Here is a 24,027-nt window from a genome sequence, read left to right on the forward strand (position 1 = left end):
TAGTGAAAAGGGAATGTTCACTTAAATTGCTTATGAATCCAGTAATAGCAAGAGAGAATGGAATTGTTCTGAAATGGGAGAGAGTTGATGCAGTGAAGTTTTTGGATAATCTAGTCTCTAGTCGAGTAGCAGAGATAACAGTATGCCTAGACCCTCTATCTGATGATGATGACATGGTCACAGCTTTCGAGCAGATATTACTGGAAGTTAAGAAGAATTTAACTCGATCCATACACAATGGACACCATAAAAAATGTAACTGGTTTGATGAGGATTGCGGAAAATCACTCAAAAATCTTCATGTGGCTTTAAAATCTAAACCTCGCAACTCATCCTTGGTTAAATCATTGTGACAGGCTTATAAGAAAGCAAGGGTATCGAGGCTGAAAGCCCTAAAGGAAGACTGGTGGGAAAATCTACAAAAGGCTGCATTACTAAAGAGTTCACAGGCTTATTTGGTCTGTGATTAATGCACCGTTCTTAAAAGATGAACGTTGTATGTCTATAGATAACCATGTTGAGCAGGACGAATGGGTTACGCATTTCGTAGGGCTATTTGGAACTGTTGAAAAGGTAACTATTCAATCTACCTACATAAGCTTAGCTGGTTTAGGAGGTTTTGCCCAGTTTATGCTGGAAGAAATAAAAGATGCTCTAAATCAGTGCAAACGTGCAAAGGCACCACAATCTTTTTTTAGATAATCAGGACCTTTGGGCCCCGCTTTTAACTAATGTTTGTAATAAAATTGCCGAAATTGGTGTTCCTCCCTCATGGAGAACTACTGTAATTATCTACAAAAAGTGAGATAGGTCAATCCCGAAAAACTATAGGTCTATATCTTTGATAGACTCAACTGCAAAATTAATGGTCCTGTTGCTTTTAAATAGACTTGAAGAATGGGCTCTGGAGAATAATATTATAATCCCATGTCAGTTTGGGTTCAGTGTCTGAACCTGAACCTAATAATTGCAAAGCATACAGCAGCAAAAAGAGGCCATTTATACCTTGCCTTCATGGATCTGTCCGCAGCCTTTGACTGCGTGGCACAGCCTAGGCTGTGGCAGATCATGGAGGCAATGGGGGTGGATATACAGATCATTAATATCATTTGTGATTTGTGTTCAGGTGCCTCAGCTTGTGTTCGCTATGGAAAAGGAGGCGAGTGTACTAGGCAAAATTGCTAGAGGTGTGAGACAGGGGTGCGTCTTAGCGCCCTTTTTATTTGCACTTTACACTAATGATGTCGAATCAGCTTTGCAGGGATCTACCCGAGATGTTCCTTACATTAATTCACTACAAATACCGATACTCTTATATGCGGACGACGCAGTGATTTTAGCTCGTACTAGTAATGCGCTCCACCGATTAGTAATGGATTATACTAACTTTATGAACCAGCTGGATATGAAAATTAATTATTCAAAGTCCTTTGTCTTAGTGGCAGGGCCAAAGCAGCGGAATCAACCACAAATCTGTACTGAAGGGGGCAAGTTGGGAGTTTTGGATTCTTTTAATTATTATGGGATTATGTTTGATCGCCAAAACAACTGGCAAAGCATGGTCATAAATAGGGGGTTACAGTTGGAGAAAAATATTGGGGCACTTTTTGAATTTATGAAACAAGTAGGGTCTAAACCTATTGAAGCAATTAAAAAGGTTTATGAAGCCAAAACGGTATATGCTGCCTCTTATGGAGCAGCTGTCTGGGGCATTAGAGACTGCCCAAAATTACAACTTATAGATGATACTTTTTGAAAAATCTGGTTTCACTGCCAAAATCATGCTCTAATTCGAATTGTCACACAGAATTGCGAGTACCTTATATATCAGATAGAATTTCTGTGGCGCCCATCTTAATGTGGCACTCGGTCTAGCGGAAGGAGACTCTCTCGTTAACGAGGGATATTATAAATGATGTCTTGAAGCTTGATGTGCAAATAATATCAGTTGATTATATTACGTTGAATCTACCCTTCAAGCAGTTGGGTTACATCATCTGTTCACAGATCCCACAACTTGCTGGTCTATTTCTAAGAAAGATTTAAAAAATCACATGTTATCTAGATTACAGGCACGGAGGGAGGTCTCCAATTTTAAGATGACAACTGTTAGAGCATTTTTGGAGGTTCCAAGCCTAACGCAAATGGATATGAATGCAATCTATCTATTGTTCGTCACTAATCTACAAGATGGATATATTTTGGTTAGATTTTGACTGAATTATATCTCCTTGATGTTAGGTCTACCTCGTAATACTTATGGAACATCTGAATTGCCATTTTGCACATGTGATGATCGATCTATTCAGAATGATCTGCATTTCTTGTTTTTTTGTAAATTTTATTGCGAGGAAAGGAAAAGGTTTACTGACCCCTATATCCCTAAAATGAATTTTAGGCAGTGTTGTGTGGCCCTATATTATCTGCAGTTATTACCTGATCCGTTTACATGTTTTTCGTTGGCTTCCTTCTTTTTATCAGCTTTAAAAAAGAGACTATCAATTCATCAATCTGATAATTAACTGAAGTATTAACTGAATTGTGTTAATCACTGTATGTATATATGAATTTTTTATTCTTTTCCTTTAATCTTTGTAATAAGAATAATGCTGTTTTTAATGTGTGTGTGTTTTTTTGGGGGTTAGATTGGAAATTGTTTTATCTGTAGAATACTTTTTATGCCATCATTTTGTTGGCAAAATAAAGTTATCTCTGACTGACTGACTCCAAGGGCTAGTTGGCTGTTCTCTTGTTCTGAGCTACAGAGACATAAGCTCCAGCACCATTGAACCCCGCACCTGAACTCTGCCTGCAGTGAGTCCTGATCCCCCAATTGGTGGCTCCCTGGGCTTCACCCTTGAAAGTGGGGCTAAAGATACTGTACCAGCCTAACTGTGAACTCCATCAATACAGACACAGTATGAGGCAACTCTACCTCAGATCGCTGCTCTTGATTGGATCCCGAAGCAGCACGATGAAACTTGCTGCAGGACCTGCACTGCATCCCACGCAGCTCCCCAACGGAACCGATGTAGTGCGAAGCAACGCCTCGCATTCAGTAGGGCTAACATGGTCCCTGTACCCGGCCTTTGCACCATCGCAGTCGGCCTGAACTTGTGACTTTGTCCTAGTCCGGAGACACCAGATAACCACAGTTGGAGATTTGTGCTTTTTGGCGGTATTTCCACTTTAAACTTTAAAGATTTATATATCCGGTTCTACTGATTGTATTTTTGTTGTTTTGGTGACAAATAATGTATAAAATTTTACTCTATTTTATAAAATTGGTATGGGATTTTTCTTGTGTTGTGGTTTCACTTTATTACTGTGTGTTGCATAAATACTTTAAACATTTCTTCTAAATTAAGCCTGACTGATTTTGTGCCATGCTACCAGAGTGTTGAGCACAGGATAATTTAGTGACTTTTGTGGTTCACCCTCACAAGGATGGTGGCTGTTGCTTAAGAAGGTCTCTCACCACCTCAACCAACATCCTAATTTCTCACAGTGCCCTAGTATGCCCTATTTGTAGTTTCCCTAATGCTGTTGTAGGCCTACAACCTATTTTTCTATATGACTCAAGAAATGTCACACTCTACATTTCCATAATCCCCAATACAAAACTCATATTATTGCAAATAATGGCCCTGTGTGCCCACCGGTCTACTTCCCATAATGAACAAAAAATTATTTCTCAGTTTCCAAAATGGCTGGATAAAAACATAATACTTTTTTTCCCATATATATGCCTTCATTTTGTTCTATAATTTCGCAGTATGCCCCATTACAAGCTCCGCACCAGGAAACCCACACAGTTTACATGGTGCCCTATCATATCCTGCTTATCCGTGTTCATCAATTCCCAAGTTTCCAGCAGTACTAAAGGACCCCATACATGAGGCTTCCTCCTACAATGCGTTTGATGCTAAAAGACTGCCGACGTGGCCATGAGTGCTGTGTAGGGAAATTTAATGACCGATCAGTGATTTGATTGTGCCTGTTGCAGGCTTTTGCTTTAAAGTATGATGGCAGTGGAAGGACGAGCCTTACTGTAAGGACTGTAGAAGAGGACCTAGGAAATAAGATCAGACATGCTTATGTTCCCTGAAAACTTAATGGACTTGGTTTGCCTCCAAAGGAAGTTTGCGTAGGCCAGATTCGTCCAGTTCATATATATGCCACCACCAAGTCCAAAACAGCCAGAACTAAGTCCATGATGCCATGAATGAAAGTTCACCAAAAATAGCTGCTGTTTCACTTTAGCTAGTGGCATACACGCATCCTCGTCCACCTGTAAAGCATCTGAAAGAGTCTGAAAGCACTTTGCAAGTAAGTGTAAAAAGTATGTTGCAGCTCACAGGGCCAGGTTCAAACCTGTCCATATCTTGCTGAGAGCAGAATTCACCTTTTTCTAAAATAGATCTGAAGAAGCAGCACCAGACGTAATAGTAAATTTTCAGGTTGAATGAGGGATATCTTATTACTCTGTGTGAACGACAAGACATTTTTAAAGGGTTGGAGACCGGTCACCAATCAAAGACAGACATTTACAGGTCTAGCCATTCATGGAAAATGCCATCTTTAGTTGCCTGGTGCATGGGCAATTGTGAAGCAGAATGTCTGCTTTTTCTAAACAGTGGCATGCTGGTCCTGAGACAATTCGGGATTCAAATCATTTTTCAGCCCCGAGACACCATCACCGCAGCCAAACCCTCTTTATTTAGATATTACCAATCAAAACATTCACCCCAGTCAAGAGATCTGAGTTAAATCCATCATTATTTTGCTCATCATGCCACCCCAGTTTAGACCTGGCCGCATGCAAATCAGTCTTGACCCTGTGCCTCATGGGAACAGTCCAGCCCGAACTGCCAAGCCAGGTCCAGGGGTGGCATGGTGAGCAAGAGAACAATGGATTTAACCCAGATCTGTTGATTGGGGGTGAATGTTTTGATTTTTTCTGCATTCCGTCCATCATTTGTGTGTCTTTTGCTTTCTCGCCTTAAGTGTGGCGGGTATGCCCAGACGTGGGTCCCGGGCTCACTGTGCCACTGGATTCAAGATGGCCTGGCTGATGAGGGGAGAAACCTCGAAACTGGTCCTAGGATGCTTGTTTCCGGTGTAGGGAGGACCTGGCTTGGCAATTAGGGCTGGACTGTTCCCCCCATGAGGCACAAGGTCAAGACTGATTTGCTTATGGCTGGGTCTAAACTAGGGTGGCATGGTGAGCAAAAGATCGATGGATTGAATCCAGATCTGTTGACTGGGGGTGAATTTTTTGTTTTGTTCTGCATTGCGTCCATCAGTTGTGTGTCGTGAGCTTTAATTGTGCCAGATCTCATGTCAGCACAACATACAGCCATTGGTGTATTTCTCTGAGCTCTCTTCTTACACTTGCTTGTCCATCATATTTTGGTAACAGCCCACAGTATTTTGCTAAAATGTACATTTTTTTTACCTTGATCCTGACAATGACTGGCTGACATAGGTTGAGTGTTGGAGTTTAGATAAATCAAATCAAAATAAATTATTTCCAAGAATTCAATTCTGACAGAAATATTGCACATTACCCAATTCATAACTAGACAATCCCAAATATCATAGAAAATTAATAACACACATCTAGATCAATTTTAAACAAACACATAACTTTGGCTGAGGAGTATAAACACTAAAAAGTTCAGACGTAAAAAACAGCAAATAGTCGACAACCCAAAGTCCCACATATATTAACAATCCGTCAAATTTTGGATAACACTCTTACCATTATAACACTGATTTGCAGCACTGAAGCATTTACAGTGGCATAGATTTTGCGCTGCTTGTGCGCTACACGTTACAATATAGAACAGGCCCTGAATTTGGACACTTCGGAAACATTAGGATTTAACAGCAAGTGAAATGAGCTGCTTATCAGACATTCTGAGCCAGATGTGATAAATACTTGTTGAGAAAAAACTAGTTGCAATTAGCAACGAGTATTTTATTTTATGAACCGACGTATCTATTAGTAGGTACTTCTTAAAATTCTAATTCGCTGTCTGACCTAACTCATAAATATTAATGAGATAGTCTGCAAATTGTGACTTGCTATGATTTGTGGCAATCAACGGGATGAATGCCTGCTAGGGTCAGCAGACCCACATGTTTGTCATTGCCTTTTAATGAAGTAAACATTTTTAAACATTAATTTTTTTTTAAGTTTGAGGGTCCTTTGTCACAGAAAAAACAGGGAGGTGTGCCAAAATACATTGAGGGAGACCTTATACTTGACTTTTACTGTCTTTGTTCTAAGGCATGCACCATTTAGGGCAGTTGGCATACCATACATTATGCCAGGTGGTGAATGTTTGGCAGTGGTGAGTGTTTGGCATAGTACATACAACTGTAAATTGTCACTGAGTTTGTTGGTTACAAGCTTGAAAGGCTGCTGTGCGTTTAAGGTTTTGTTTTGTTATGTTGCATGGGTTGTGAAGGTGGTGGTATTGTTTGCAGTGGTCTTGCCTACACCATTATTACTCTAAAAGAAGACACCAACTGTCACTTTACCAGTTCTGTCTCTTATTCAAAGTTTCAGATATTACATTTTTTGTCTGAAAGAACGTAAGAAGTTTGACAAACTCACTCATAGTCTTTCAACCTAGTCTATCAAGTTGATTGACCATCCACAACACCACTATCACCACTCATCCATCCAGAAGACACATGCCAGAAATGTAGGTATGGAGGACAGCAGACTCTGAAACCTTGCCGGGTCACCTCTAGCCTAAACATATAATTTGCTCTCAGTATCGTGGCACAAATCAAACCGAGAATACAGAAGACAGGCAACAAAACTACCAACAAATGGCTCAGTTGAGAAGCAACATAGCTAAAATGTGTTAGTCTAGAACTTGGAGCAGCAGTGGCATAATCACAGGCCATAGATGATGAAACCAATTTAAAGCAACACAAGAAAAGATATCAAAAGCCTCAAAAAAGCCAAAGCGTACATCTACATCGAACACGTCTGACAATCAAGTTAAGAAAAACTTCCACATTTATCACAAAGTGTTTAAGCCCGATACCTTCAAAGCCAATCACAGCGCAACCATGAAGCTCTCCTTGATTTTTGAAATCTAAAATTTCCACTATCTATCTATCTATGACACCATCTCCAATTAAAATTATCACTCCCTCTCCTGTCCAATGGCAGGGCGTGGTAAGCAGAAAAACGATGAATTAAACCAAGATCTGTGACTGGAGGTGAATGTTTGATTTGTTCAGCATTCCGTCCATCATTTGTTCCTTTTGCTTTTGTTGCCCTAAGTGGGAAGGGCATGCACAGACGTGGGTCCCGTAATCCTTTGCCACTGGATTAAAGCTAGCCTGCCTGATGAGGGGTGATACCCGAAAACAGTCTCAGGAGGCTTGTTTCTGGTCCAGGAAGGAACTGGCCTAGCAGTTCGGGCTGGACTGTTCCCCTGGGAAGCAGGGTCCAGACTGGTTTGCATATGGCTGGGTCCAAACTGGGGTGGCGTGGTAAGCAAAAAAACGATGGATTAAACCCAGATCTTTGACTGGGGTGAATGCTTGATTTGTTCAGCATTCGGTTCATCATTTGTTCTTTTTGCTTTTGTTGCCCTAAGTGGGAAGTGTATGCCCAGATGTGGGTTCTGTGCTGACTGTGCCTCTGGATTCAAACTAGCCTGGCTGATGATGGGTGATACCCTGAAACCGGTCCCAGGATGCTTGTTTTCAGTCCAGGAAGGGCCTGGCAGCTCAGGCTGGACTGTTCCAATGGGGAGCAGGGTCAAGACTGATTTGCTTATGGCTGGGTCCAAACTGGGGTGGCGTGGTGAGCAAAAAACAATGGATTAAACCCAGATATGTGACTGATGGTGAATGCTTGATTTGTTCAGCATTCCGCCCATCATTTGTTCTTTTTGCTTTTCGCACCACCTCAGCAGCAGGTTTGCCTCATTCATGTCTTTGGAGCCTGACTGGCCATAAAAGATAAAATCATGCAATGCGCTGGGAAATATCGCAGACCTTTGCTTGCTTCTCGCCATCTTGCCAGACACATCTCCCCCCAATTAGTAGTCATCCAATGCCCCTGAAACACTGCATCATCATCATCATCTGAAAGAAAAGCATTACAGACCCAAGAATACTGATGAACCATTGACCTAACTGTAACCCCCTTTTTCATACAAAGGGACGTAAGAAGAGAAATCCAAGAATATGGAGAACTCAACAATCCTCTCAGACTTGCTTGGAACACCAAATCATCCCTCATTAACATCAGAGAGGAGGCTTTCAGTTCCATGGGAAAGGGAAAACATTATCCCTAAATTCCTCAACCCCTCCATGGCTTGAAACACTATTGAATACATTCTATCAGAAATGCTGGAGCAAAGGGATGGGCAAGCTCATTTGTGGAGTCAGTGGCAACGGCTGTCAAAAAATTATGTTTGATTAGATCCACACAACTTGAGCCGTGCGGTAAATCGCAAGGATTATCTCTCTTGTGCCTAACGTTCAACATCTACATATGTCCATGGGAACATTTATCAGATCAATATCATATATACTTCAAAATGTAGACAGATGACACACATATCTACTTCCAGGTAGACAATCATGACAAACTAATCAATTCCACCACATGTTTGAAACACACTTTTCAGGACGGAGAGATTCTTCTAAATGAATGGAACAAAAACTGAAATTCTAGTCACTGGAGCAACCAAGTCGCGCTCTGCGCCCTTCAATTGGATGACAGGGCTTGAAGCCTCTCCATCAACTCAAACCCGGGGATAAACTTTAATGTCAAACTTTCATTTCCTTCTTACTGCAACTCAGTATGTAAGCACACCAACCTCCATCTCTTTTTACTTGAGAAAATTATATTGCTATTCTAAACTGACCACAGATTGGATTAAAAGAGCTTCACTCATGACATGCCTGGATTACAAAAATATAATTTACAAAGGTCTTCCAACTAAGACCATGGATGTCGATTGAGTAAAATGCCTGGGGTAGCGAAAGTGACATCACACTCCATGACTTCAAACCTCATGACGACATAGGAAGTGACCTCACATGATCTTTGACCCCGATGACCTCACAGGAAGTTGTCACATGACAGTGGACAATGTTGCTATTACAGGAAATAACATCACTTATCTTTGGAAACACACATCGTTTAAGCAATACAAATGAAATAAAGACAAAAGACATTAAAACAGAAAATTACTACCCATAGAGTGCTGCCATGGTATGCCAAAGGTGCAAATATGCTAGAAGATGTGCAAGGCAATCGTTGGAAGAAGTACTGCCATCACATTCTTAAGTACAACCTCAAATGGCCTTGCACAACCATCATTTACTGAGGAGCAGTTATCATAACATCACAATGGCCAATTGCAGTCACATAGGAGCATGTGCGCAGGATCTCCTTCTTCTAACAACCAGTCTGTGTACAGGTTAAAAGGGCCATCAGGTCTCACAGCATGTGAAATCCTGTGGTTTCTGCCCCTAACAACTAGGTGAGTGCTCAGGTAACCAGTGGTTTGATCACTGATTTGTGTATTATAAACATACAAAATGTTCTGGTAATTATAATACTGTGGTTTGATATACACTGAATATAACTGGCATGTATATAACATACACCACCAATAATAATAGTGTAGTTTTAAATGCACTAAAATTGTACATCATGTACATAGCACACGCCTCAAACTAAATTGCCATCTGGGGATTTAATTATAGTAGTATGATGAGTGAGATGTAGAGTTTACAATTGTGACTACACACCTTTTACACAGACACTGAGCTATTCTTCCAACAATAAAGCTCTAGATATTTTTCCAAAATACGACAGAAGGGTTACGCTTAAAAACAGAGTACTCACATTACTTTTCTAAACGTCTGCACTGCAGGGCTTCTCATGCCACCGGCCATTTTAGAGTCATGAAGCACAGGGCAAAGTGTAGTAGCAGTATATTGCGATACATGAAGAGCAGCTAGTGTGTAAAAAATGTATTTTAGATTAATGCATTACGGCACATCAATCACTGTTAGAAAAGTGACGCATCGAAGACTTTTGTGTATCCCACAATGTTGGTGATTGTGACTGTTTATTATTAGAAAGTATGTGCACCAGACAGGTGTGGAGTGGAGAACATTCCTGCAAAGAAAGTTGGTTATAACATCATGAGAAGTGGGTATTTAATGTTGTTGAAACCTTGTGAATAGAGCATTCAAAAGGCATACAAAGAAACATGCAAGAATGACAAGCCACGCTGTGTACACAAAAACAAAAATATACTTAGAACTGTGCAACTGTATGTATGTTAAAAAATTGTCACATGCCCAAGCTGGCCCAAAAAACACGTCATCCATACTGATAGACTTAATATGTTAAGAGTGCTTGTTCCGGAGAAATGAAGTGGTAGATTTCCTAGGTTTTCAGGCTGCACAGTAACCAAAGTTGAGTGCTGTGTTGCGTGAAAAGAGAGAGAGCATAAGTGCAACTTATCTACTTAAATATGGAACAGTTGTGCTGTTCTCTAGTGCTGGCGTATCTTAGGCTGCCTTTCACCAATGTACATACCCTTGCACCGTAGTTCAAGGGTGCATATGTGATGGCAAACATAGGTTTTATACTGGAAGGGTACAATTTCCAGCACGAACTTCTATGCGTTGACAAAGTTTAACACTGCCACTTTGCATTTGTGGTGTACAGTGCAGAACACATGCAAAGTTGGAAGGGTTGGGAGAAAATAAATCTTTTCTACAACTTTACACCTGCCTAGAGGAGCATAATTTTTTGACGCAAATCCCTTTCCCACGAAAATCTGTAGGTAGGAATTAGTGTCGAAATCCATGAATAGGTGCATGGGAATGTCCATGTACCAACCATGGTATAGCTACTTGACAAAAAGAAGGGCATAGTGCTACTTTATGTAACTTCAGGATTACTTCCCAACACAAGTCGGGGTTTGCGCTGGAAAGTAAACTCCAAACAACACAGGTTTGCAATACATTTGCGATGCAAACCAGGCGCAGAGAGTTAGTAATTCTGCCCCATAAACCTTGGATGTGAAACATAACACAATGCAATCAATCGTGGGTGTCACACTTGTACAATTGTATTACTACCCCTAAATAGGTCCTTTTTAAGAACCTTAGAATAATGAAAGGCTGAGGAAACAAACAATAAGGTTCTAAACCTATGCCTTGCTGGCAGTTTGCATGTAGTGCTGTGATGCAGTTCATAGCCCACTGCGCTATCTACACTAAATACGAATCCGTAATCTGCCTGTTACACTTCTGCTTTGTAGTGGGAGCATTAACGCTCGCTGCTTCTTTAGCATGAGTCACTGGGACTACACAAATTACAAATCTCTCTATCAAGTGCATTAAGCACCAGAGTTATCAGGCCATTGTTATTGTACCTTGAAAAATGCCAGGCTTCTCTTATCTCACTAAGCCGGTCATGTAATGGGCACCCCCTTGAGCTTGCCAGTCAGTAGATGGTAACATTCTGCACCACCATAAAGGTGGCAAAAGTGAAAGCAAAGCCATTCCTAAATGCATACAAAGGAACACCATAAATATATCTCTTCAGATAACAGAGGGGCAGTGAAAAAAGCTTAAGTCTATATCAATTAATATAAAGACAAGCTGTTCTGCAAGTTTTCTTTTCAGAAAATGAATATCCCTTACTGAACTCTTTCTGGCTGCTAATGTGAAGACAGGGGCAGCAGGGGCAACCCTGAAGAGGTTACAGGAAGCAAGCCGGTGGTCACTACTGCGACCCCTAAACAGAGTCCATGCCAAAGACTCTACAACCCGGCCCCCACAACATGCCTAAACCTCTGCAAGTGCAACCACTTCCGACACAACCTAAAGGCACTTCATTAGCTTTCCTGTTGATACCAGGATCAAATTCAAGGTCATCTGCACTGGCAATAGAACGTACTGGTGCAAAGATTATGAACAACTACAGAAACTGGCATCTCAGTGTGCAACCTTCGGCAACCTTTAAAAGAACATTGGAATGTTGGGAGCTCCATTGAAAACAATGGAGTGCTTTGGGCTTCTAAAGGCCGGTAGACGGCCGGAGCTCCAACATTCCAATGTTGTCGTTCACAGCTGTTGCTGTGAACAAAGGCTTCACGGAGCTCGGGCTCCGTGAAGCTTTGGTTTTATTTGTTACAACATTCTACCCTCTAGAATCGGAATGTTCTAATAGCCTTATAGCCCTCCATAGCTGGACTATACCAGCATTAAAGTCCCGCTCCCTTGATAAAGGCCAGAGCCGAAGCGAGCCTTTAATGGCCGGTATAAACGGCTACGGCGGGCTATAAGGATATATTCAAAGTCTTCCCACTTGATTAACCAACTAAGCTTCAAGAGGATGAAGGGCAGTGATCAATACCTTGATTTCAAGGAATACCCACAACCATTGCCAGAGATCCAATCCCAATCACAAGCGGTTTTGGAAAGATCTGAAAACTTAACTATTTAAACTTGCTTTCAAGTGAACTCTAAACAGGTAAAGAGGCTGCTAAGGAAGAAGTCTTGATTATCTAATTGGACACTAACTCTAACGTCTGTTCCTTCTTCCTATCATGCGATTCTGGTACTCTCCTCAAAGCTTTCAAAGAACCAAACGGCTACATATAGCACTGTACAAAACCTAATACCATAATGATGAGGGAGTGTTTTGTTTGGATGAGAATTCTACCAGGATACAGCTCTAGTTTAACAGTAGAAGATGGGCTGAGCCTTTGGCTCGGGCCTTTAACAAAGGAGAAGGACTTTGGTGCTGGTATAGCCCAGCTACGGAGGACTATAAGGCTATTAGAACATACCGCCACTTGAGAGCAGAATGTTATAATAAATCAAACACACTTCACAGAGCTAGAGGGGATTGAAATCCCATCTGGCTCCGTGAGGCCTTTGTTCACAGCAACTGCTCTGAACAAACATTGGAATGTTGGAGCTCCGGGCTTCTACTGACGATTAGAAGCCCGAAGCACTCCATTGTTTTCAATGGAGCTCCCAACATTCCAATGTTCTAATAACATTTAGTGAGTGGTCTTTGTGAACTAGCCTGGGGCGCAATCCTTTTGCGGCCCACGCTAAGCTTTCAAAGTATAGTTCTTTGAGCATTTTTGCTTAATTTAGATCCTATACATTATCTGCAAAAGGTAGAGGAGCTACTTTTGAGGAGGCCTTTAAGAAGGTCTATGGAAAACTGGAAAGCTTCATGAAACTATGTAAACGAAAAATAAACTTTGCACACTCCTTAACTGAAATTCTAAGAAGATATACAGACTTACAGGTTTATGTAGAGTAGTGTTGTCAATGTAGCAAAATATGGAATTAATATAGTTATGTGATAAATGTAATTTCTTGCTCATCATCTACACAGTATTTATTAATAGGCAATTACACTCAAGTCTCCCACAACCAAAATGTTCGGTAAGAAAATGTAGTTTGTTTTTTACCTTCTTCTTCTTTTACATTCTTCGTATGGAAGTGTCAGAAAATATCTTCTGTTGAACACATCATTAAGAGGCCTAGGAAAATAATGGTGATTTAGTCATGTGGTTTATATTAAAACACCATGGATGCAATTTATTTAAATGCTGTGTGCTGCTTACCTATAGTTATAGAGAAGAAAACCTTCAACAATCAGAATGTGAATGTCGTCTTTTGTGTTGAAAATATTTTGGCTGTTCTTACATTCTTGGGTTGAATTCAAAAGGTTTCTGGGTTGCTTTATCCAGGAATATATACTTGCCATCATTGCTTCCATATTAAGAGCATCAAGTACTGCGGAACAGAAATGATTCATTCTTAAACAAATGTGAATATGTCATTGCATATTAATTCCTTACTGTAGATCTGCATACCATCTCTAACTAAATGATTATCTAAAAGGATTCTTATCCGATACAAAACAGTCGCACTTCTTCTCATTAAGATTCAACTTTAAGAGTAGGGTGGTGTTAAAAAAGGCCTGGATGCAAAGGTATCTTTACACCCAACGTTTTTCAGATCTCGGGCTTGTAGGTGGTTGATGTCACATATTAGGTCATGAGCAAGGCTAGGTGGGGGGTTTGCCCAGCTTACCATAACTTGGGGATTCCAGTGGGGATTAGGTTTTGCATTGTAAACATAAAGTTACTATAGAGTTTACTTCAACTGTAATTGTTAAAGGGAATTGTTGAGCTTTTTATGAACCGTTTGTTATGAGCAAAGGTAACTATAACTTACCTTAAACAGTTTTTCAGTTAACCTTTTCATGATACATTGTACGCCCACACCAGTTGCACATGGCCACACAGGAGATACAGGTCCAATTCCATCTGAACCTAACCAGATACATACAGCCTTAAGCCGTGCACAGCAGCCTTAGAGTGAAGGCCCTAGTCAATGATAAAGCCATATACCCATTAAGGGCATATGGCCTTCAGCAGTGCACAGTGGGATTTGGGCATGGGGCTTGGCTTTCAGACAGTCCCTCCACCCAGATATTAGGTCTACCCAATCCAGATGCACACCACTTTACGCGTTGTGCTGCACGGTCCTCTATCCCACCCAAACAGCTGTGCGTTGCTGCATCACATCAACTCTTGCCAGCTCCAGGACTCTTTATAATCGAGATCTATCACGATCCGATTATCGAGACCATCTTAGTCTCGCTCACAACGGACTCGCAAGTTCATCACTAAATGCTTTTTTACTGCTAAGCGGATCTTAAAGTATCTTCTGGCATAAAACGTACTTGAAGATTTTATCATTTATATAAAAATATACCTACAGGAGAAGTTTCGTCCTCTCAAAAGGATATCAGATAATCAATTTGGTCTAAATAAAAGCAGATATTTCCTATAAAACAAGGAACTACATAATAGAACAAGTCTCCCCATGGTTTTCCCATGCTCATATAAATCAGTGAACAACCACTTGCTAATAAAACACAAATTTGTAGTGGCTACTCCTGACGAAGGCACTCTGTGCCGAAACGCGCGTCGTGAAGAAATTCCACTTTGCCACTATTTCTATTATATTATGTTGATTTATATCATTGGAAAATTCATTTTTTTTTTAAATTGTATATTTTATTATATGTGATTTTACATGTTTCTTATATTAAATTTGTGAATGTCACTATTTGTTTGCTTTACTCATTTCTGTGCTTTATCAATCTGAACTGATAGTCTCAAATATTGCCTGGGAACTATACTCTCCACTGTGTCAGACTCACTTTAGAACATCTGCCTACTCACTAGGAGTGGCCCAATGAAATACATATACTTTTCCACTAAAGTAGCTGCTTTTTTAATGGAATTCTTGATTCTCTGAATGTATTTCAAATTAATAAATCATTTTTATTTGCACCTAGGCAACATCTTTGAGCGCAACAAAGGCTTAGAATCCAATACAAAGTAATTACACAAACATAATATTTCTTTGTTCTCCACCTTCCGTTTAGAGACTCTTAAAAGGGGGTACATGTGTCCTTTCATCAAAGAGGCTAACAAAAGGGCAATGGTCTTGACCACCTGAACACTAAAATAACAGTACTGCAAAAGATCTATGCACATTAATCCCTTTTTTCCTTCAAGGTGACTTAAGGTAGAAGGGCATCACTAAATCTCAATAACTTGAAGTAAACATACTGTACTTTTGTTCGGAGTATGCTTGCGTATATGGGAGAGTCATATAATGAAAATACATTATAGTGAAAAGCCCAATCATTCATTCAACTTTTCAAAATTTGACCAATTTATATATATATATATTATATATATATATATATATAAGTAATTTATATCTGATTACTAATAGCTAAACTATACTAATTTATATATGTAACAAATGTTTAAACAAATAAACTGTTTCACAAACTGTATGTTAACTTAAATACAAATGTTAGGGGTTCAGGAGGTCTCCAGCATGAATATATTATGTACGGGTTTAAAAGTTGCAGGATTCTTTGCTTATGGAGCAAAACGGCTCACTATTTCTTTGTAAAAGAAATCGACGTCCACACATGAACTGACAACATGAATAAAATTTGCCATTATTAGCAACAGACATAATTGCCACCAAATTTGTGCAGTCATATCATGCCCTAATCACAAATTCACAAAATGAGTTAATTGTTCAACTAATTTAAAATATATTAATTCAATCCAAACGTGTTCCCAATAATTAATTCTGATATTTTACATATAAATCATTGTATATTAAACATAGTCAGAAAAACACAAAAGTGACTATTCATATGACATACTTCATCAATCTTTTTCTAGTCGCACTGCTTCAACAACTAGTTGAATCAACTACACTATTTGTGTGGTGCCAATACTCTGTAAATTAATTACAAACAGTAGTTTAGTTTGTAGGTTGATGGACTGATACCACATGTATCATCACTTTACATTCTGTAACAACCTTCGGATGTTAAATCAACAGGTGTTAAACAATGAGATAAATTATTTGGTTGAACTCAGAAAAAAGGTCTTTTGGAAAGGCACTGTAAATAGCTTTATTTAAACTGGACTAAACAATTATTTTAATTCACTGAGAGATTAAATGTACTGCCAACGTCTTATCATTTGAAATAATAAATAAATACAATCACACCCCTGTGCATGGTTTTAAAGTAATTTCCAAAACTACAATTTTCATCCAAGCATATAAATATCAGAGTTATTTTCAAGTATGGGCTTGTCAGGAGTTACGATATTTCGATCCAGAATATTTTCAAAATCAACATGAATTCCCAGGTGGAAGTAAAAAAGATGTATTGTGCCATTTGTATCTAAATATACTATTCAAATATATGTTCATCTGAATGGTTCTACCATTCTTCTTCCCAATTGGAGCCAAAATGTTTGATTGATATCTTATAAATAAGCCCCAAATATGTCTAATTTGAAACAAACAAAAAAAACATTATATATATATATATATATATATACTGCATCAAGAAGGTACTGAGGTCAAGGACTTATATATTTATTTTTGCCTTGACTTAAACAAATGTTCTGAATAGGTTTGTAACAAAACAATGGGGAGGTAAATCTGGTCTCTCGTTGAATGCTTTATTCTGCTATAAAATGACGTAGATTAAACATTAAAAAACAGTTGGTAATTATATTTTAGTACAGTGTTTTTCCCCCTTTGTTGTGCTAAAAGTTTTTGTGATAGGAACTGGCATATTATGTTTCAGAGGTCTACAGTTCACACAATACACAATCTTCAACAAAGGCAATCCGGAGCTTTCTATGAACAGGATTAAAAAAAATATTAAAAATAATATTCATGATACCTGCAAAAGATTTCACAGATTGACTGATAAAGCCATTTCTAAAGCGTTATCTGTAGTATCCAGCAAGAGAATGCAAGGCAGCATTTGGGATAGAATTCCCAGATCCATATCCAGGTAGAAGCAATGTTACATCCCACGTCAGCAAGCAATTTTTCCTTTTAACAATATGCACAATGTACTTAATGGTAAAGGGCGCAATTTAATTTTATTTAGGACAGCCATTATATAAGCTGATTTAGAAGCTTCTGTATGAAGTACCTGTTTCAATAATATAAATTAATTGTAGTAAAATATATATTAATTGAACATTACAAAACAGAACATATTTGTAATTTACAACAGGGATCCAATCAACATTACACAGAAGTACTGAGTAATTTAACTGTACCGATTGTAATATAGTGAAAAGCTGTTGTCAAGCCTCAGTCAGCCAGACAGTACAAGCTCTTCTTGCACACTGCACGGATAGAGCACAGACAGCATCCGCGCAAGCTTTACACAAATAAACACAGAATCTGTAGAGTACAATATAGGTAGAAGGGGTGAAAGATTTGCTCACACAAATGGAATTTTGCTGAGAATCATGTTGCATGGAACTGTGGTTTCAACCCTTTTGAAAAATTGATTTGCCGGGGTGGGAGTAAGAGGCAGGACGTGCAGGATGGGCACAAGCACACAGGGACAGGAAGTTTACTAAAGCACAGTGGAAACAAGGGGCGGTATGATTTGGACATATGGTGCAAGAAGATGTCTGATGCACAGACGTGGGCATGGCGAAAGAAGTACAGAGGGCAAGAGAGGGGAAGCATGGAGTTGTGGGAAGTACAGGGCAAGAAGGCAGAAGTGGAGGAGGCTGAGCCCAGGATGCAGAATTGTATGAAAAGAGAGGCATGGAAGAGGAATGAGCTGTGTTCGGAACATTGACAACGGGCAAGCAACCACAGGAAAAGCATGCGCAGTGAAGTAAAGGAAGGGTCAGAGCAGGGATGCCCTGGAGGACAACGGAGGCACAAAAACAGCACATTTAAGTGGTGCAAAGCATGGCGGGGCACGGGTCACATCTACAAGTGCACAGTAATGGATGTACAGAGCGCAAGGAGAGAGGGAAGCAGGGAGTTACAAGGCGCATAGAGCCCCAGGGTTGCAGATGGACAGGTAAGCATCCAAAGGCAGTATCATGGGAACAGACGGGTTTGTGTTGAATAAGAGGAATTTTTAGGCTGCACACAGACTTTGAGAGGTTAATGATTCTGATAAAATGGCGGAGTTTATCACGATAAGCAAAACTCTGAGAGCGACACGAAGAAGGTAACTCTACCGTCCATATACATGTGCTTATTATAACAGCATATTTTACGAATAGTGACTTCTTTGTAAAGAGGAGGCTCACTTTGCAGGATTTTTAATACTGGCTACATCCCGTTTATACATTTAAAAGAATATGGGGACTAGCCTAGTACCTTTGAGGATACCTGTGTTATTTCACCTCTGTGCTTCTCACATTGTAGGTTTCTCCTCAAGAAGGCCGTACCATTTGTGGCGCAGTGATGCCTGGCACTTAACGCCTGCATAGACTGCGTTGATGTAATGATATGATACGTAGACTGTTGCTACCTTTGAGTCAAACAGTTAGAATGCTCGCATCTCATTTGGTCACTGGATGTGCACCATTCTTGAAACAAGGCAGGATTAAATAATTTAACCCCAGATATTTTTCAAGAGTTACTCTGGAACAAATATCCCCACTCTACTTTGACCGAATAATTACTGTAGGGTGATTTATCATTTCAGTACCACCGACCCGTTTCACTGTGAAAAGACAACTTGCATACATCAGCCTTCTGTTCTCAACCTATGTGAGGGTAAACAGGGATCTACCGTCCTGATACCACACCTGAGAACGAAGAGTTTTTTGTGTATCGAACAAACTAGCTTACAATACAAGATTATTTACTGTCCCTGTGTATTTTACAGCTGCATATGCTTGACTTATTTAATTAGTTTCTGATGAAACAGAATCTTTGACAACTGCATATTCTCCCTAGGAGAACCCGAAGTTCCAGCGGGTCAAAGAGAGAATCGTTTCCCAGGCAAGAATTATGACATTTGTGTTAATGAAATAAGGAATAAAATGTGTCATAAGGTAATAAATTACAGTGCAATGTGACAAGCTCCCGACATTTGTTGCAATATAATGCACTATAGTCGAACACATCGGTTTGAAGAGTTACATACAAGATAAATAATGTGTAAAAGTGATAAAAGTTAACTTTTAAATACGGAGTTCTATAAAGGTTAGTAAATGGACATGTCCTGCACTAGAAGACCCATTTATTTTCTATATACACTCAGACCCTTAAGATTTGGATATGATACACCTTTTTCAAAGTAATAAACACTAGCCATATGGCATCTTAATATATCACCATGACAGTGAAGGGACTCTCAGATGGTTAGCGGCACACTAAGGCGTCTGGCCAACATACATCTGAGTCACAAAAATCATGGTGTGAAGGTAGATAAAAATTCACAATAGGAGTTCTTCTATGATTTGTTGCTGATGGTCCTACAAAACAGAAAATCCTCTAGAAGTTTAATCTGTGGTTGAAGCCAGGGGCTTCTGTCAGCTGCTCACACAAGAGGTTATGTTTGTTTTTTTCCTGGTCCCCCAGACAGCCATCACATTGCCTTTAGAAAATGTACAACATTTATACATAAGAAAAGAATACATCTGACTTGCCAGTTTGGCCTTCAGTGTTTAATCAATAGAGTATGATAAACTGCTGTGGTATATATACTTGTTCTGGTATTCTCTTGTGAGTTTTAGTATAGAAGGGAGGAAGTCCTAGGTGTATGTATGGAAGAGCAGTGGATTAGATGGCCTGTGTGGAAACAAGGGAAAGGGTTAGACGGCAAGAAGGAACAGTGGCATGAATGGCAAGGAGAAGAAGGTAAAGCAAGGGAAGTTCGCTCAGGATAGGGATTCATGTGCACCCTGTATATACAGTCCTGACTGTGCTCTGTATGCTTTAACTATGATTCACCATGGGCTATGGTTTCGCTGCACTAAGCAAAACCTGGCAATCACAGAAGACAATTTTGAGACGGGGCAAAGTAGGTAAACAGGACTCCTATGTATTAGCACAGAGCACTTATCGCTGATCCAGAAGAGCCCACAGAGCTGAAGTGTCAGCAATTTAAGTCATCCAGCATGCATATCTGGAAGGAACATGCATGGAGGAGCTAGAGCTGCAGCTCCATGCAGAGTGGTGGACCAAGAGATGATAATATCTATCTAATGATGGTGGCCTCAGCACTAGCTCGGCCAACCCAAAAGGCCTATTTTCAATTGATCTAATTAATGCACATTTTTAGTTCGATCAATAAAAAAGCGTAAAACAAGTTGTACAACCCAAAAAAGGGATCCAAGAAAGTATTGCGATCTCGCCTTCTCAACAACAACTCCCATCAATTACTACACCCCTGGCATGAGCAATAATCAATTTTGTTAGTAGCACACATTTTATAAAGGTGCCCTGGTGATGAAGAGTTAATTCTTCAACACCAGGGCACATTAAAAAAATTAGTTGGGTTCTACTAGTTTTCTTCTTGAGCAATGCTAAATTTCTCCAAGAAGTTCCGTGAAACAAACCCTTCTTCCTGTGCTTAAGCTGCCAAATGATGCCTTTTTCCTTCTCCCACGCTCATTCTCAAATCCTTTGGAATCTACCCACAGGTTGAGCATGGAAAAGAGCCTAAATGTACAAGGAAAATAAAGTTACCGTCAAAATCCATGGTCGAACCAATTAAAGAGTGCAAAATCTGTGGACCAATTTTTAACATTGCAGCAGAATATAGTGTGTCATGTATATATGTAACATACCTGTATAGCACAAACTAAGCTGAGAAGCAATGGAGCGGTGACTCTTTGTAAATTTGGAGTCCACTAGTGCCAGGTCACAATATTAACTTATCTTACACAAGCCCTTCCTATTTTTAAGAATGTCTTTTGACGACTAGTGTATGAAGCCTGCTGTATTAAAAAGTTTAAAATATAATCACCAAGTCAGGCAGACTTCTCAGCATGTAGGCAGCAGAGAATAATCATAATCAGAGAAAGATCATACTCAGACCATACTCTCAGGTTTTTCACTGCTTTCGCAGGTCACAAGGCCAGTACAAGGGAATACTTTCACCAGCAGGTTCTCCCACTCTGGATATTTCAATTTTTGAAGAAGCATAAGAAACACTCCTTTTCCATCAATAAATGACTCAAGGCAACTAGGGTTCATTTCAGTTATTGGTATGGCTGCTCCCTTGTACATGAACTTGATTGTCATTGGCATACACTTGAATCTGAAATCGATACTGGGAGATCAGCTGAAGAGGCATATCAGCAACAGTCAGGAGACGGAGGCCGTCTTACTGGACTGAACCCCGACTGCTCGTCATGTGGAATTAAATTAAATTCGATTAATTTTTATGCTGTTGAGTAACTTCTCATTTTAGTTGTTGTGTAAGCTTTGTCAGTTTCACAGTTTGATAAGTCTGACTGTGTAATTCATGGAAAAATAAAATAAAACATTAAATGTTAAAAGAGAAGTCAGTATTATCTGGCTTTAAAAAACAATTAATACACTGCATTCAGGAGGCCAATTCCAGAGATGTAGCAGCTGATTTAACTTCAATCACACATGGTCTACGGCTCAAGGATTTTGCATACCTAGATTTGTGTAGAATCAGGGAAGGCATACTTTTTCGAACCACAAATTGCATTTTCATAAAAGGTAATTTTGCCAGGATTATGGGATTTCAATATTCGCAAATTTAGTAGTAGGGGCCGGTTTGTGGGCATTCCTTGGTGTGTGTCTAACTGAAAAAGTTGGGGAACAACAGCAAACCTTGAAGGGATTCACCAAGAAATTTAATGTGTTTTCCATTCCTGGAACCTCAATTAATAGTACTTGTGCTAAGGTAGAAATACAGATTTTTTCATGGTACCAACGAGGAGAAACACCACCAAATTAAATAGGGGTGTAGCAGAAGTTTTTACTTTCATCTTTGTACTAGCCAAAGCTCCACAACCGGGGTTGCATTATAGTGGATCAGCATTACAAAATGCTCATGACTCTGGGGATTAAAAGAAAGCTGAATTTCATGCATTATATCTTCTCCAAGCTATACAAACTAAGTATTCACAGTCATTCATTAAAAACCTAATGGAAAAACTAAGGCTTGTTCCTGTTTTTCTATATGATAGTCTCCCCGAAGAGCTAATACATACGAACATAATATTTTTTCACAAAATAACTGAAAATATCTACACACACTTTCAGTTAAATATCCCCTTATACTAAACGGCACCGTACCATCATATTGTTTAAATCCATTTTCATCCACTGCAACCTCGGAGTCTGGCTAAAAAGGAGGAGAACATCAGTGTTAAAACCAAAATGCTTTTCATTTAGTCAACAAATACTCTGTAATATAGCAAACTAGAAAGTGTACCGCTTCAATTAAGATGTGATAAAAGTGTGTTTCCAATCCAAGTATAAAGCAAAAGCAAATTGGAGGGATACAGCCTGAGAACTTGGGGGATGTAGTACGTGTTGGCATAGGAATATCTCCTGCATGGCAAACAGGCGTGTTCCCCTGCCCTATATGCCCTACTATAGGTGAATCTGGTAGCCAGACAATTTATGTTGGCCCAAGACTCACTCTAATCTAGCGTGTGCGCTGAAGCAATGGCCTTCCCCTGGTAAAGTGTGTTCAAGAGCCTTTGCTGTGATCCGGAGTATGCCTTGATAAGTGTTGTAGAACTACTGTTGATGCCCAAGGTGAATTTCGCAAAGTGGTGGTGAGAGGATATCGCGTTTTCCATGTCAAGTGGGAGGAAAGTCTACTGACCAGGGACAGCCTGTAATGTGCCTGAACAGTTAGTCGGGCCACATGTGCACATACATACTCACACTCACCCATCCACTTGCACACCCATCCATTGACAAGCACACCCGCATACACCCACTATTCAAAAATACACTCACACGCCATTCTCTTCATTTCTAATCTTCATTTGTTGCAAATGTTAAAGGTGTCCCCATGGAACCCCTCTCTCTTTGTGAATGTTTAAATAAATATTTTTTAAGAGCAGACAGTGGATCAAAAGACCACTACCAACTCTTACAAAATGAAACTTATAAGTTCAATTTTATTTTTTGAAACACATCCTGCTTTCCTTTAGGGAAAACTGGATGCATTAAAATAAATAAATAAAATGATTGCTTTATTTAAAGGTCATCACAGATATGATAGTTTGCTGACCCCACAGTCCACCATCCATGTGATGGCTGCAATTCCCAATGGGTTGCCCAAATTGCGACCTACCTCATTAATATTCATGAGGTAGGTCTATTTTCGACCCCATTAGGAATCTCTATCTCAAGTTTGTAATCTTTCTTACATTAGGAATGAAAAATTTCCTAGTAAGCATGAAGGAAAGTTTAATTCTATTGAGGACACGGAGGCGAGGATTAAGCTCTGCTTTCTTTTATTTATTCCATTCCAGCAGACTTCAACATTAAACAACAAATCTAACTTTCCCATGAAGCAAAGGGAAAAGAACTACAACAGTTCGTCCAATCAGAATTCAGATCCTCCCATATAGGCGGACATCCCTTGCATAT

General features: G+C 39.6%; 1 protein-coding gene across 3 annotated transcripts in view; it reads right to left on the bottom strand.

The window, feature by feature from the left end:
* NMRK1 (nicotinamide riboside kinase 1) overlaps window positions 1-24,027 on the bottom strand; it is a 177,488-nt gene that overhangs the window by 98,697 nt on the left and 54,764 nt on the right. For all 3 annotated transcript variants that reach the window (XR_014970371.1, XM_085633071.1, XM_085633072.1), the window contains exons 4-6: window positions 22,714-22,762; window positions 13,662-13,833; window positions 13,506-13,577 (exon numbers count right to left, since the gene is read on the bottom strand). Coding sequence is in view for 2 of the 3 variants with exons in the window: in XM_085633071.1 (XP_085489197.1) it covers window positions 13,506-13,577; window positions 13,662-13,833; window positions 22,714-22,762 (293 nt within the window). In the remaining variant the exon portion in view is untranslated. The remainder of the gene's footprint in view (window positions 1-13,505; window positions 13,578-13,661; window positions 13,834-22,713; window positions 22,763-24,027) is intronic.

The sequence above is a fragment of the Triturus cristatus genome, chromosome 2_1, assembly GCF_964204655.1.
Source record: "Triturus cristatus chromosome 2_1, aTriCri1.1, whole genome shotgun sequence".
Classification (NCBI taxonomy): domain Eukaryota; kingdom Metazoa; phylum Chordata; class Amphibia; order Caudata; family Salamandridae; genus Triturus; species Triturus cristatus.